Here is a 14,918-nt window from a genome sequence, read left to right as displayed (position 1 = left end):
TGTGAGCTGCTCATCACAGCAGGGTCCTGAGGGTGTAAACATGACCCAGACTCTGTGACTAGTCTGCCAGTGTCAGTAGACTGGCATTGGCCCTAGCTGCTTCCCCTCTTATCCTCACTTTATTCCCACTCATCTATTACTATTTGAAAAATAAGACTCAGGTAATTGTCTTGGGAAGAAGACTACTGTCTAGTACTAGTAGGGCCAATGAGTCTTATACCAAGCTGCTCATGACTGTGACATCTCTCTTACATTTTGCTGATTTACTGTAACATTACTTTGACATCACAATAGGTAATCAAGATTGATTAACTAATTTATTATTACTGATTTATTATACAACTGATTTGAATTTTTGAGTATCAAAAAAGTCACAAAATCACAGTGTATTTAGACCTTCAGCCTTTCTTACTGCACTTTATTTTCTCCAGTTTTGTACAACTCTGAGGTGACTTTGAATAATTCTTATAGGTTTAAATGCCTACATTGGTCAAGCACTTGTAGCTGGGTCTGTTCATGCATTAGTTCACTAGCAAGTAACGATGTTGTATGAGTATGCTGGGCTAAGGGGAATTATAGTACAACCCAGCATATGGAATACACATTGTGTGTGTGATCCAACTTTATACAAGTATTTGATACTTCCACATAGCATCTTCCAACTGTAGCAACTCACGATGGCTGGCTGATAATTCAATGTTATGCATATTTTCTTAACGTAATCAGATTGTTGACAGTGTTCATGCTCATGTCACTATTATTATAAAATCACATTTGTTTTAATTGCCCAGTCCTTACATTAACTCAAGTTCAGAAATTTTCCTAATTACAAAACTATTGTGTTGTCACAGCTGTTTAATTCACTACAAAGATTCATATCCTCTATAGTGCAAGCCAGCTTTGCTATTAATGGGCATTATACATTGCCATAGAATATGTAATTTCACGTTCATTTTTGAAATTTAAAAGGATCAGATCAATTGGAGTTTTGGTGACAGACTTTACTCTTTTTGCTGTGCTCAACCAAATGTTTGTATCTCTGTGTGTACGTGGTATCCACATATTTCATTTAACACTTCTTAATGCAGGTTGGCAACTGAGAAATAAGGACTCAAGGAGCATATGTTTGACTTGACCTTGAATTCTTGTGGAAGAAAAACTGTCATTTAGGCCCCCAAAATTACACTACATGCACATAGAGGGGTCTATTGTAAGATGGAGAGCACAGAGTTGGAGTGGTCATGCTCGACTGAATTGACTGTTGCGCTGAAGCACTTAAGATTCTTTACTTTGGTGAAAAGTCTTACAATGAAACAAGGCTTGTTTTACAAGGCTTGTAATACCATCCATTTCTTTCTGTTTGTCTGTCAGATCCGGGCTGGACCAGTATCAACCGAGGGGTCCTGATCTGTGATGAATGCTGTTCAGTCCACCGCAGCTTAGGCCGCCATATCTCCATAGTCAAGCACCTGAGGCACAGTGGATGGCCTCCCGCACTACTGCAGGTAAGGCTGAGAGATGAAGAGTGATCAGGGTAGGACTGAAAGTAAATGCAGTACCTGAAGCCCAGATTACTACCACAGAAGGTGAGGACTGGTACAGAAGCTGATTCCAGTCCAATAGTGCAAATCTGCAAATCTTACCAAAGGTTTTCCATCAGCATTTATTCAGAAGAAAATAAAGTTTGTATTTTCTCTGTTAATATTGTGTCTAATCCTCCGCTTGTGCATCATGTTGAACTTTTTGGTCATTCTAAAAGCAATACATTCAAAACAGAGTATTGCTTTAGGGCTGTATGGTGACTTTACTCCCCAGAGTTACTCTCTCATTGTGTGAACCATCACTGAGTCACTGCCGTGTGTGTGTGTGTTTCAGATGGTTCAGACCTTGGCCAGTAATGGGGCCAACTCCATATGGGAACACAGTCTCCTGGACCCTGCTCAGGTGCAGAGCGGTCGTAGGAAACCCAACCCCCAGGACAAAGTCCAGTAAGTATACACCCCACAGACTCGAAAGATGCACAACAAAGCCATCGCACATCTCCTCCCCCAATCACCTTTGCTGGGAGAAATTATCTTTATCTGGGGGATATATAACCTTTCTGAACATGATTGATGTTTTCGGTAGTAAAAAGCAATTGCACCCAGTTGGTTGTTAACGGGTTACCCTCTTAACAGTTTTTTCTCAGTCATGCATCATTTTCTTATTAATTGTGTTCTGTTCTCGTAGGCTTTTTGTGTAACTAAATACAGGATAAGTTTTGTCAGTGTAGGTTTGTGCTTTTTTGGGGGTTAAAATGAGACCGTTGGAGGGTCATGAGATCAGGAATTGGATCTGCTGGAAAAAACTTATATTAATTTTGTTTTAAGGTTCAGTGTGTAATATTCAGGAGGATGTATTGACAGAAATGCAATATAATATACAAAACTATATATTCAGTAGGGTACAAGACCTTACATAATGAACTGTTTTTATTTCTTTACAGTGAGCCATTTCTAACTACATACACCGCAGGTACCCTTACATGGAAGTCGCGATGTTTCTACAGTAACCCAAACTGAAAAACTGCTCTATAGAGCATGTTTCGTCACCATGTTGAATACGATTGGAAGGAGAAGAAGTAGTAATACTATTAATAGTAGTAGTCGTTGTGTGGTTTATTAGAAGTAAGAAGAGAAGTGAAATTTAGACAAACGGTGGGCCGACGCGTTGGCCACCGTAGCTTCTCCTCTGTGCATGGAAAGGGAGCGGTGAGCGCTGACTGATGGTGCATTTATGTGCTGTCGGAATAATCAGAATTCTTTTTTCCTCCTTAAATCTTTATTGCAAAAAGAGGAATAAAGTGTAAGACATAAAGAAGTATACAGAACAGTATACAAATCTATAAGAACACACAATAAAAACTTGGCCAGGCAAAAGTCTATATTAAATGAAGATAATAAAAGAGAAACATATGTTTAAAGTTTTCACAGCCTGTTGTTGGATTTAGAAATTAAATGACTATAAGATTTTGTATTGGTCTGTGTGTTGTTTTATACGCTCTGATATGACATCACAACTCAGGAAATTTGACAATCTGTGAGCCGTGGGTTGCAATTGACCCTTCGCTAAGCCAAGCTCCCCTTAGTTGCTGTTGCTAAATCCAAAAAACGGTTGGACTTGTCGGACTTTTATCACGACGCTGCAATTGTCTATAACTGCACTACCTGAAGAAATATTGTCTAATTTTTGGAAAAAGCGATCTCAGAAAGAAGCAGAAAGTTTTGCAGTTGCATTGTGCATTTGAAGGTCAAACTAAGGTGAAAAAAATAAACACAAGCTAAAGCCTACCGATCATTTTCTGTCTGTTGAGAAATAGGATGATATTAAGGATTAACACTGTTCCTGTACAGCTGGATAGGTCTCTATTCACTATTACATTCATTAAAAAGTAGAACAGTAGGGCTATATAACGTTACATTCAGTAGCAAGTTAGCTAGCGTTAGCTAACTAACATTACATTACAAACAATCCACAGCCTACATTTTTCTGGATTTGTTTTTGGTTTTAGAAAGACAATAAATTGTACTTCTCCTTTAAACCTCTCTGGGTAGTGATTATAATTATTACAATTTCTCCAAGAAAAGCATTTAACCCAAGCGGGAAGCTTCCGGTCTACAATATGAAGCGAATGTGGAAGTCCCTGAAACCTGCATTCTATTGAAAATCCAGCAGGGGGCGACTCTTCTGGTTGCAAAAAGAAGTCCGGCTCCATTAGAAATAATGGGAAAATGACCCTACTTCTCAGCTGAATAATTACTCCAGTAAACACTTTCCTTCTTATATACAGTCTATGGTTTAACCATATTTTGTAAAAACAGCAAAAAAAAAAAAGCTAGAAAACGACTCCTTTTGCATTAGAGTCAATGGAGCACTGCCATGAAAGTGTCGGACCTCAGCTAGATCGAGACCTATACTGCGCTGTGATTGGCCAGCTGTGTATTTGGAAGGTTCAACCTTCACCACTAGATGCCACTAAACTTACACACTGAACTAGGGCTAGTTGATTTCACCTAAAATGATGCTCCTCATTCATCAAAGTACATATACGCGACAGGTGCAGCGGAGTAAGGTATTTTAACTGCATTGCGACGTGTTTGCGTAGCGAGCGTGAGTGGACGAGCTAATGAGAGAGAGAGAGAGAGCGGCAAAAGTGACGCTGAAAGCCAGTAACAAGTCAGTCTGGCAGTAAATGTACAGTGTAACATTAGATCACAGTGTGTCCGTTAGTCTGTCGTTTACACAGCTTCTGGATAATGAAGGCGGTTAGCGCTAGCTAACATCTCCCTCTGCTTCAGACTACGGTCTGAAGGCTGAGCAGGAAATGGACGGGGCATCAATTCTGGCTCATTCACTTTTACTTTGATAAGAGAGTGGGGTTTTCACCTAATCAAAAGGAGAGAAGTGAAAACATTCAAAATACACACCAGCAATGTGACATTCAGGAAAAACCTACAAGTTTATATTAGTTTTGTAGAGCATAATTTAAGTGACACAGTAACCTGTACTGTACTGGCAAATATGATTTCCCCACATTTTACTGTACTTTTTCTAAGGTTTGAATTTTGTTAACCATCTTACTATCTTCCCCGTGCAGTCCCACTAAGTCAGAGTTCATCAGAGCCAAATACCAGATGCTGGCCTTTGTGCACAAGCTGCCCTGCCGCGATGATGATGGCCTCACTACCAAGGACCTCAGTAAGGTGAGAGCTCAGTATTTCACAGCCGGGGGGTGGACAACTTATGAGTTCAGGTTGATTGGCCTCTACGGACATTGCCATATTGTTGAACTGCATGTGTAAGCACAAAGGATGTTCAATTTTCAGATGTCAGTGGGAGGCCGCGCATGTAAACCTGTGCATGTACACACTCACACAAGCACACATTCACGCACACTCGCTGATATAACCCCCTGGCAGGAGGTGACCTCAATGACACAGCAGGGTGTGATAATGATCTCTAATGCTGTGGAGCTCCACTGGGCTAATAAGGGGATTCTGCCTGTTTATGTCTCTCAGTGATGTTTAATCTTTTCACTCTCAACACTCTCTTTCTCCTCTTTGTTTCTCTGTTAGCAACTTCATTCAAGCGTGCGGACGGGGAGTTTAGAGACGTGTCTTCGGCTCCTGTCCCTCGGCGCCCAGGCCAACTTCTTCCACCCGGTCGGGAAAAAAATAACACTCCTCGCTGACTCACTACATCTTATAATTAGCTACTCTGTTCAGTTACTCTCTTTATGCCAGGCCTCTTGTCCTGACTCTGCTTGTGTGTCCACCTGACCCTCCAGGAGAAAGGCACTACCCCTCTCCATGTGGCAGCCAAGGCAGGCCAGATCCTGCAGGCTGAGCTACTAGTGGTGTACGGCGCGGACCCCGGAGCACCTGACATCAACGGACGCACACCGATGGACTACGCAAGGTACAAGACAGTGGAAACACACTTCACGAATAAGTACGGTGAGGGGAAAAGCAAAACAGTAAAAACCCAACAAGAAAGTAGAACATTTAGAGTTTGCGTCTGTGTTCCAGGCAAGCGGGACATATAGAGCTAGCAGAGCGGCTGGTAGAGTGTCAGTACGAACTGACGGACAGACTAGCCTTCTACCTTTGTGGACGGCGCCCAGGTAACCCGCTGAACCAGTTTGTGTGCATCTCATGTGGCCTTAAGCATAGAAGTTAAGTAGTTATTAAGTGTCCTTTCCTGTTCTCTTCTCAGATCACAAGAATGGCCATTACATCATCCCTCAAATGGCAGACAGGTATGGGCCAGGACATCATTGTTTGGCATTAACGTGGTTATGAGTGCCCTGTTTTTGCATGCATGGTGTGGTTTGATTGCATGAAGTGTCTTTGTTAGTATATTTTGCAGGTACCTGACTTGTCATACTTCTATGACTGCTTCTTTTTCCCCTGGCATGGCTTACTTGGCACTAATGCAGTTTAGTGTTCTGACCAGTGGGTGGCACCAAATCTAACCCCCCCTCCCATCTCTTTGAAAGCTGGTTGTTTAATGTAAATGATGATTTAAACTGTTACAGGTACCTGGAGTGATTTAGGTACTTTGGGTGTCCTTGGTTTATTGATCGTAAACTGCAGGTTTGATTTGAGAGGTGCCGAAGCGCACAGTAAGGTTATGATAAATCAAATTCTGTGTTACTTGGCTCAGCTTCCTTCTAACATTTGATGGGTGCTCGGGTTTCTCTGCTGAGTCAAAAGAAGTAGCTAAAATGCTCGCATTTGTTGTAAATGTTAGGCATATAAACCAAGTGCCCCTCATATTGTGTTTGTTGCTTAAGAGGGTCTTCTGAGCTGCCATCTAACTCCACTTGCATCTGTTCTGTTCTGGTGAATGGTTCCTCTTGACAATAACAATTAAAGCTGTTTTGATGTGGCTTCTCCACCCCTCTTTCTCTCTTTTTCTTCCTTTTTCTCACTCGTCTTCTGTTCTCTCCATTTCGCTGCGCTTGGTGGAGCCAGAGCTCGTCCTAAGTGCCCGACACAGAGGTATCTCTACTTTGCTTGTTCCTTTTTTTTCCCCCCAGAGTCTCTTCCTTCATTTAAATCCCTCTCTTTGCTACCCCATCTTTTATAGATTTCCCTGTTGTACACCAAAGTAAGCTTCAGCGGTTTCACAGTGGGATGATTAAGTGGCCTTAATCTGTTATCACTACAAAATAGAGCTGTACAGTTAGTTCTGAGAGGAAAATATCTATATCTCTCTAGAGTTTCAGAGGGCCTCCTTTCTCTATTAATTGATTTTCGTGATTTTTAAAATAGTGAGCCCAGAGCCCAAAGTCACACCTTCACAACGCTTGCTTTGTCTAACCAACACTATAAAAGTCAAATTTATTACATGTTAATAAAAATAATTAAAAGGAAAAGCAGCAAATCTTCACATATGTGAAGCTGAACCATGAAATGTTTTTACATGAAAAAAATCCTAAACAATCAAAGTTGTTGCCAGTTAATTTCAATGTCAATCTAATAATGATGTCAGCTATAGTTTCATTTACAACAGAAAATATTTTATGAAGTCTTCACATGTTTTGTGTGTAAAAATCTTAATTTGTAAAGTAACTAGTAACTAAAGCCATCAGACAAATGTAGTGAAGTAAAAAGTACAATATCACCTTCTGAGATGTAGTGGAGTAGAAGTACAAAGTGGCATGAAAAGAAAATACTTGAGTAGAGTCCAAGTACCTCAAATTTGTATTTAAGTACCTTGAGTAAATGTACTTAATTACTGTCTGCCACTGATCCTTAGTGAACTTAGTTAGTCCTGAAATAAGTTAAGTCTACCTAAAAATAAATAAATGACTTTGACATGTAGCTCTTTTATGTTTGTGTAATAAAACACACTTGAAACTGAGTTTACAGCAACATATAAGAAAGTTTCATTTTTACTGACATAGTATTCTTGAGATTTTAAAATGTTTAGCTGTCTAGCTGTAGCTGGTAAACTCACAGATGCACCATGTCCCTGGGACTGTGCAGAGAGTTGATTTCAGGTTTAAATGGCTCAAAATGTCAAATGGCCTTTCGATCTGACACCCAACACATTCCTCAAACCCCATAAGTGCTCTCCCTGTGCCTCTTCCCTAGCCAAACACCCTTCCCATCTCCTCGCCTCTTGCTCCTCTCTCCATATCTTCCTCCCTCCCTCTCCCTCCATCTCTTTGTTCCACTGTATCTTTGTGGTGCCCGTCTGACTGGTATATTTTTTTTTTTTTGACTCTGTGTTTCTTTAGTCTGGACCTCTCAGAACTGGCCAAGGCTGCTAAGAAGAAGCTCCAAGCGGTGAGTGGCTAATTGTTACTTTACAATTCTATAGACTCTGTTAGAATCGTCAAGGTCAAAGTTACATCTTTTTTATAGATTAAGCCAGTTTCCCTGTGGCCTTGAAAGTAATACATAAAAAATATGTGCTTGGTAAAAAAAAAAAATTAAAAAAGGGCAAAAAAGTTGGTTGGCATAACAGCAAGATTTTCTGTTCCTTGCCAAAATACTGTTTGTCAGCTCCGAGGCCATTTGTTTATCCCCGCAGAATGCAATTAATCCAAAATGGTCGACTGAAAATTAGACAACATACGAAGTAAATGTTTACAGGTACATCAGATTGTTTTCATGTCTGTTTTGTTCCTCTCTCTCTTGTTTTTCACACCGCCGATGTGTAGGCACGTACGGATACACTTGTTGATATGTCTGGGGTTGATTTTTGTTTTATCTGTGTGTGTGTGTGATAGCTCAACAATCGGCTGTTTGAGGAGCTAGCGATGGACGTCTATGACGAGGTAGATCGCAGAGAAAACGACGCAGGTGAGCCTCGTCTCCTCCCGCCGCACTTTCTTCTTTTGTTCCCTTGTAAGGTAGAAATATCTGTCCCGTGTTTTGACTTTTTTCCCATTACACGGAAACTAGGTGTTGAAAGAAAATTGAAAACACCTCGATGAAGCATTATTGGCGTGAGCGTTGAGAAGAAAAGGGGGGCGAGAGAAAATTGCTGAGAAAATAGATGTTGAGAGGACAGAGTGCTTTTGAAGGACAGAGTGAGGAGAAAAAGGAAAATGACTGTTGAAGAGACAGGCCAAATGGAGTGAGTGAGGGAGGGAGGGAGGAGGAAAGACGGAGTGAGGAAGTGCCTCAGAAATTCTTGAGTCTCTCTCCTCCTCCTCCTCTTTCTCGCTCTGTCTCCTTCTCTTCTCTCTCTTTCCTTCAGCAGCAGTAGCACTAAAATTGTGCTTTCTGACAGAAGGACCGCAGGTAAGTGGCAAGGATACAAACAAGGCACACGTACACACTCAACCGCACATAAAGGGGGAGGGCTCAAAGCACAGAGGTGGATTATAGAGGCCGGAGTTCAGTTTTAGGATCCACTGTATGTTTTTGTTTTTTTAACTGTGCTTTGTTTATGTGTGTATGCATGTGTGGGTGGATGGACTTGGTGTGCTTGGCCGCCCATATTCCATATTAAACGCGCACAAACACAGAGACTTGCTTTTTGCTTCATGTCTGTGTCTCCAGTGTGGCTCACGACCCAGAACCACAGCACTCTGGTAACAGAACGCAGCGCGGTGCCCTTCCTACCGGTCAATCCTGAATACTCTGCCACACGCAACCAGGTAAAAATACAAACTCTTCTTCATACATCAACCTGTTGTGCAAATAATCACAGGTGGCATGCATATATATTTGTATTGTGGATATTGTTTGCCTGTAGATGATGACACATCTGAGAGAAAGAAGATGCTAGAAGAAAGAAAAAAATAGAGCCTTGTGATATCTTAGACAGTTAGACAGAGTATATGTTTGGGGGCTGGGGGGGGGGCTGAGAATGAGTGTGAAATTGACAAGGGATGTTCCTCAGCTGTGAAAGAGGAGGGAAGATGTAATCCATCTGTGTTTCTCTCTCTCTCGCGCTCTATCTAGCTCTCCTCCCTCTTTCGCTCGCTCTCTGTGTGTGAGAGAGAAATCCCAAATGTCCTTTTACTTAGTTTCTCCTCATCTGTGCGGCTCATTAGTGTTTAGACTTTTAACATGAACATACACACACACACACACACACAGGAAAAACACCCACATGGCCACGTTTGCTCTGCCCTGATTGGGCAGTGCACTGTGGACAGAAACTGCTGTCTATTTAGGAACCAGAAGAAAAATGCACAGATTTAGAGTTGAACTTTTTACCTTCCTTTGTCTTCCAAAGTGTTCTGAATAGCACATCGTTTTGTGTTGTGTAGTTTCGCACTTCTGTTATATGGATGCCAGCATGCTAGTGTAATTGCACGGTTTATGTTTCTTTCCTCATGTTTGTGTATGTGTGAGCAGACTCGTGATGTGTGTGTGTGTGTGTGTGTGTGTGTTGCGAAGTATGACTGTGTTTTTCCACAGCACATGGTCATTGACCACAGTAGTCACACTGGCAATGAACCACTGAATGTGGGCTGGATTGTATCTGTATTCCACAACAGCTTTCAGAACTTTTTAGTATAAGAGGGTCCCACCAGTGTGGACTGTCTGTGTAATGTCTAAGTCCTAACTCCCGACTGGTTCTTCTCCCAGGGCCGTCAGAAGCTGGCCCGTTTCAATGCTCGGGAGTTTGCCACGCTCATCATCGACATCCTGAGTGACGCCAAAAGAAGACAGCAGGGGAAAGGTCTCACCAGCCCTACAGGTGAGACACTGAGAGGAACGGACACACCGATAGGAGGGAGGGCTGAAGGCATTTATAATGCTTTTTGAAGAAGAGCAAAGACCAAGGGCATGCAACTTAACCTACTCACAAATATGGGTAGACACAGTACCTCTCTGTACAGCCATGCGGAGCTTTAATGGCTAAAAAGGGGGATTTCTTAAGGGTTTCTTCCAGAGTTGCATTTGTGCCAGACCAGGCGGTGTCTCTCTATCTGCATAAGAATTTGACTTACTAACTGGTTCGTATGTGAACCCAACATGGAGCCGTCATTGAAAGAAGTAGGAAAGAAAGTTGGCTGTCAGTCAGGAGTCTGAGCGTTCTGTATATTGAGAAGTGTCTTACATAAGCACATTTTTCCTTTGTCAGACCCATTGGATCTGGGCATTGATGATGACCAGCATGACTACGACAGCGTAGCCTCTGATGAAGACACAGACAGCGAGCTGACCACCCAGAACAACAACAACACACAACGCAGCAACCGTGCTAAGGTGCAGTACTTGAACACACACTACCTATTTTGGAAAAGCATGCAGTGTACATCTTGCCAAATGCACATTTGCCACAAAGCTAAGAGAAATATAATAAATGTAGTTCCACCAGCCAGCAAAGCTTTGCCATGGTGTTTTCTCTTTGTGACTGCTTGTCCCAGAATGCTTTGCGGGGAGTGGCCACAGTCAGAGCTGCCACATAGCTCCTGAGTGACATCATCAGATATTCTGGGTTCTCGTCAGAGAGGCATTGTTCATACTGAGAGAGAGAGTGTATGTGTAGTGAGAGAGCAGAGAAGAGGAGATTGAACGGGAGAGAAAGAGAGGAAAATGGTGCAGAGTGGGAGTGGTAGAAATGTAAACAACAGCTAAACCATCTCCTTTTCCTTTGGACTTGTTTAGCTCAGTGTGCAAAACTCTTGACAAACCGCAACCTCATCTCCACTCTAGAAATACTGTATGTGCATTCATTGTTTTTTGTTGTGCTCATAAGATTGAAGAATGGTACTTTATATGCTTACATAGATACTTAGTATTAAGTGGAGGCACAAGAGTGAAATAGAAGTGGATTGGGTAGGAGGTGGATGGATTACAAACAAAGAGAAAGATGTTTTAGGGAGTGGTCCAGGAGTTTGAACATGCTCCACGGTCACAGGAAGTGGGGGTGGATGGTGCACTGAGAACAAGAACTAAGGCTCTACTGTCTCTAAGTGTGTGATGAGCTGTCGTACTGCTGTCCTGCAGCACTGCTCTAACACAGTTGTAAGCTCTCTTTTATGCAGCTCTTATATCCCCATTTTACATCTGCATAGAAACGGCATTAAATAAATACTTTTTTTATATTATATTATGATATGTATAAATACTGGGGCTGCAACTAATAATTATTTTTGTCGTTGACAAATCTGTTAATTATTTATTCGATTAGTCTACTAGTCACGATTATTTTTGTCACACCCTAACCCTAACTCTAATTAAACCATTTAACTAATTAAATATCTTTTAAGTCAATTACTGATCTCCAACACACAGCCTAACTAGCTAATGTTACCAATAGAAGTAACCATGATGTTATTCAGACCTACAGCTAACTTGTTGATTGGACAGCTTTGCTGATTGTTATCCTGCATCATCAGGACACATGAGGAAATCAAACTCTGGTGACTGACAGAATTTTATGCAGCACTTGAGTGCTTCTGATCTATATTGCAAAGAGCTCGCTAAGTATAATTTATTTTTTAGCATGATTAGTAATGTTAGATGTTAAACAGGACGTGTACAGTAATAATTCAGGGCTTATTAGTCTATATGCTGTGGTATTGCTGTCACAAATGTTTTGTGGACTGAGTGAACTGACAGGGCTGACAGTAGTACTTGCCCTCCTATTTTAACAGATTTTGACCTATTAATCAGGGAAATACATGCACTGACAAGTACACATTAACAAATAATTTTCATAGCCATAGCATGGCTTATACAGATCAATTATAAGATCGCTGGACACATTTCATGGATGGATTTATTAGTGGTTTAGCTTTGGGAATAATGCACAGATCACATCTCTGCTAACATAAAATCCTGTGGTTGGTTCTTTTGCTTTCACACCACAAGCGAACCGCACCAGAGTTCGTTTGAAAGCGTACCGAGACCATCTCTTGAAAGAGGTCTTGGTACGCTTGTTTGTTGCGCACCCGAGTGTAAAAGGGGGAAAACAAACTGTAGTGCGATTCAGCCAAACTAAATGAGGCAGGTGTGAAGCCAGCATCATCCATGAGACCTCAAAACCAAGAATACAAAGATAACTACAGAGGGGCTGCTCCAAGATAAAAGGCTTTATCACCCAAAACAATAAGCTCAGAATAAGATTTATTGCCAAGTAGGTTTTAACTTTAACTTTTTAACAGATTTTTGCTTTGGAACTATATAAAATAATATTCACATTAAAAGCAAGTAACTTACTATAACCACAACTGTACACTAACAATGTAATGTCTATTTAGAATAATAAAGCAACAGTCTTCTTTCATACTACTTCTGTAGTTTATTTTGCCAAAGTGTTTATAAGTTTTATAAGTGGGGAATGTTCTGTAGGCTTCATCACCAGCCAGATGTTTGATTTACTTTAAAATGTTAAACCAGTGGTATGAACATTGAAACTATCTTACAGTTGTGGCCTTTCCTCTGTCATTGTTGCTTTGTTGTTGCTGCTCCAGTGGTCTGTGTAACTGGGACCAGAGGGCTCTGTGGGCGTGACCATAGCCTGTGTATAAAAAGTGGACGTAGTCATCGAGAAGTCACCCGTTGGTTTGTAGCCTGCCGTTAGAAAGCCTCGAGTTTGGCAGCCATGTTGAGTTTTTGTAACCAGCGGCACCGGACGTGACCATATTTGGACAAGATGGTGGAGCTAACGGCTGTGTGCGGAGCTAGCTAGCTTGCTTAGCTAGGTGCATCTGTAATTCATGTTAACAAGGCTGACAACTTTGTCTATTGAACACCAGGCTTAAAACTAAATGTACTCACCAGAGAAAGTGAACAGCCAACTCCTAATAAGCTTTTTCAACAGCGCTGGTTAAATTTACACAGTGCTGTGGTTACAGGCCATGGTAACGACTCGTCAATCATTGATTATCCCGCCCTGAAGCATACTCTGCTTTGTGGTCTATTTTCCTCTAAATGGGACCATAATTTATTAAATGAACATCATGTTGTATTGAAGAAGACCTGAAACTAGCGACTGAGACAATAAACTCATTCTTAAAGTGTTTACTGAGATAATAAATCAGCTGAGAAGTAAGGTCATTTTACCATTCTTTCTAATGGAACAGAGTCTTTTTGCAACCAGAATAGTCGCCCCCTGCTGGCCGTTCGATAGATGCAGGTTTAAGGGACTTCTGCGTTGGCCTTGCTTCTCAGAATGGAAGCTTCCCGCTTGGGTGTGACTGGTCGGCTGGCTGGCACCGCTAACCTTGCGGGTGCTTGTGGAGTTTCTCAGCCCCGAAAATGTTTGAGCACGTTTTCGATTCGACTTTCTTAAAACTGCCAATGTTCAAGCTCTACACAGTTGATTTCTCGCCTCAAAACCTCTCAAAAGAGTATTTAGTGATAAAATAGCGTACAAAACCTGTAAAAACAAAAAAAGTTTTGCTGTTAGCCTACGTAGACTAATTGTTGCAGCCCTAATAAATAAATATACATACATACATGCATGCAAACTGTGTTGATGGATGGATGGATGGCAGCCTAAATCAGAATGTAATGTAAGTTCTCTTAATTTGTTAGGGTAGATGAGGTGTTCCACTTTGAGTTTATTCCCAAGAATAGCTTCACAAGTCTCACACTGTCATTTTCCTCACTTTTCCTGTGTCTTTCTGTCCACCCGTCTGTGTTCCTCTCTGTCTTTCTACCCGTCTTTGTTTCCTGTCAATGCAGAGTATGGACTCCTCAGACTTGTCAGACGGTCCCATCACCCTGCAGGAGTACCTGGAGGTGAAGAAGGCTCTGGCCTCCTCAGAAGCCAAGGTGCAGCAGCTGATGAAAGTCAACAACAACCTGAGCGAGGAGCTCCGGCGGCTCCAGAAGGAGGTAGGGAGTATGGAAGGGGTGGATGAAAGGACGTGCAGTGACAAATCAGGCAAAAAAGGTCAACGTAGGCAGAACCTCATTCACAGCAGACTGAATGACAGAAGAGCAGAGAAAGCAGAAAGTTGATATTTTATTTATTTAATAATAGTGAAAAACAACAGGGGGGCAGGAAAGAGAGATGGGGTGATGCGAGAAACGTCAACATGAATTGTTTCTTGGAGAGAAAAACCTGAAGTGGAGGAGTTGGAACATAAAATCCAGTAGTGGATGATAGCTAGATTTGAAGAACACACAAGACAAAGTGACGAGGACAGGTTGCCAAAGTGAGAAGAAACAATTATTTCAGACAGAAGGAGGGCAGGATGATGGAGAGACAAGTGAACATCTTAATGACAGGGTGTCATTTTCCTACGCTGTTGTTTCAGTGACTTTTTTTGTGTGTGTTATTTAGTTACTAAAGCAGCTGTCATTCTCATGTGGAGAAAGGGCGCTACAAATACCCATTCTCATTTTAGATTTTACTTTAGACAGTTTTTAATTAATTAAGCTCATTTGTTGTTCATCTTCGCTTCATTTGGCTTCCTGTGAGTCACCATCATTAGCTCATTGTATTCA

The 14,918-nt window shown here is 41.5% G+C and overlaps 1 protein-coding gene across 2 annotated transcripts in view; it reads left to right on the top strand.

Annotated features, from left to right (window-relative positions):
* git1 (G protein-coupled receptor kinase interacting ArfGAP 1) overlaps window positions 1-14,918 on the top strand; it is a 31,368-nt gene that overhangs the window by 6,822 nt on the left and 9,628 nt on the right. Inside the window, exons 1-12 of one of the 2 annotated variants that reach the window (XM_046074008.1) lie at window positions 4,014-4,111; window positions 4,637-4,742; window positions 5,115-5,201; window positions 5,327-5,457; window positions 5,568-5,662; window positions 5,755-5,797; window positions 7,787-7,835; window positions 8,282-8,354; window positions 9,060-9,157; window positions 10,098-10,209; window positions 10,597-10,721; window positions 14,151-14,303. In XM_046074008.1, coding sequence (XP_045929964.1) covers window positions 4,674-4,742; window positions 5,115-5,201; window positions 5,327-5,457; window positions 5,568-5,662; window positions 5,755-5,797; window positions 7,787-7,835; window positions 8,282-8,354; window positions 9,060-9,157; window positions 10,098-10,209; window positions 10,597-10,721; window positions 14,151-14,303 — 1,035 coding nt within the window. In that variant the 5' untranslated portion in view covers window positions 4,014-4,111; window positions 4,637-4,673. Of the gene's footprint in view, window positions 1-4,013; window positions 4,112-4,636; window positions 4,743-5,114; window positions 5,202-5,326; window positions 5,458-5,567; window positions 5,663-5,754; window positions 5,798-7,786; window positions 7,836-8,281; window positions 8,355-9,059; window positions 9,158-10,097; window positions 10,210-10,596; window positions 10,722-14,150; window positions 14,304-14,918 lie in introns of those variants that run through there. The other variant, XM_046074006.1, reaches the window with a different exon arrangement.

This window comes from Micropterus dolomieu, linkage group LG17 (genome assembly GCF_021292245.1).
Source record: "Micropterus dolomieu isolate WLL.071019.BEF.003 ecotype Adirondacks linkage group LG17, ASM2129224v1, whole genome shotgun sequence".
Lineage (NCBI taxonomy): Eukaryota > Metazoa > Chordata > Actinopteri > Centrarchiformes > Centrarchidae > Micropterus > Micropterus dolomieu.
This window is presented reverse-complemented; position numbering and strand designations above follow the sequence as displayed.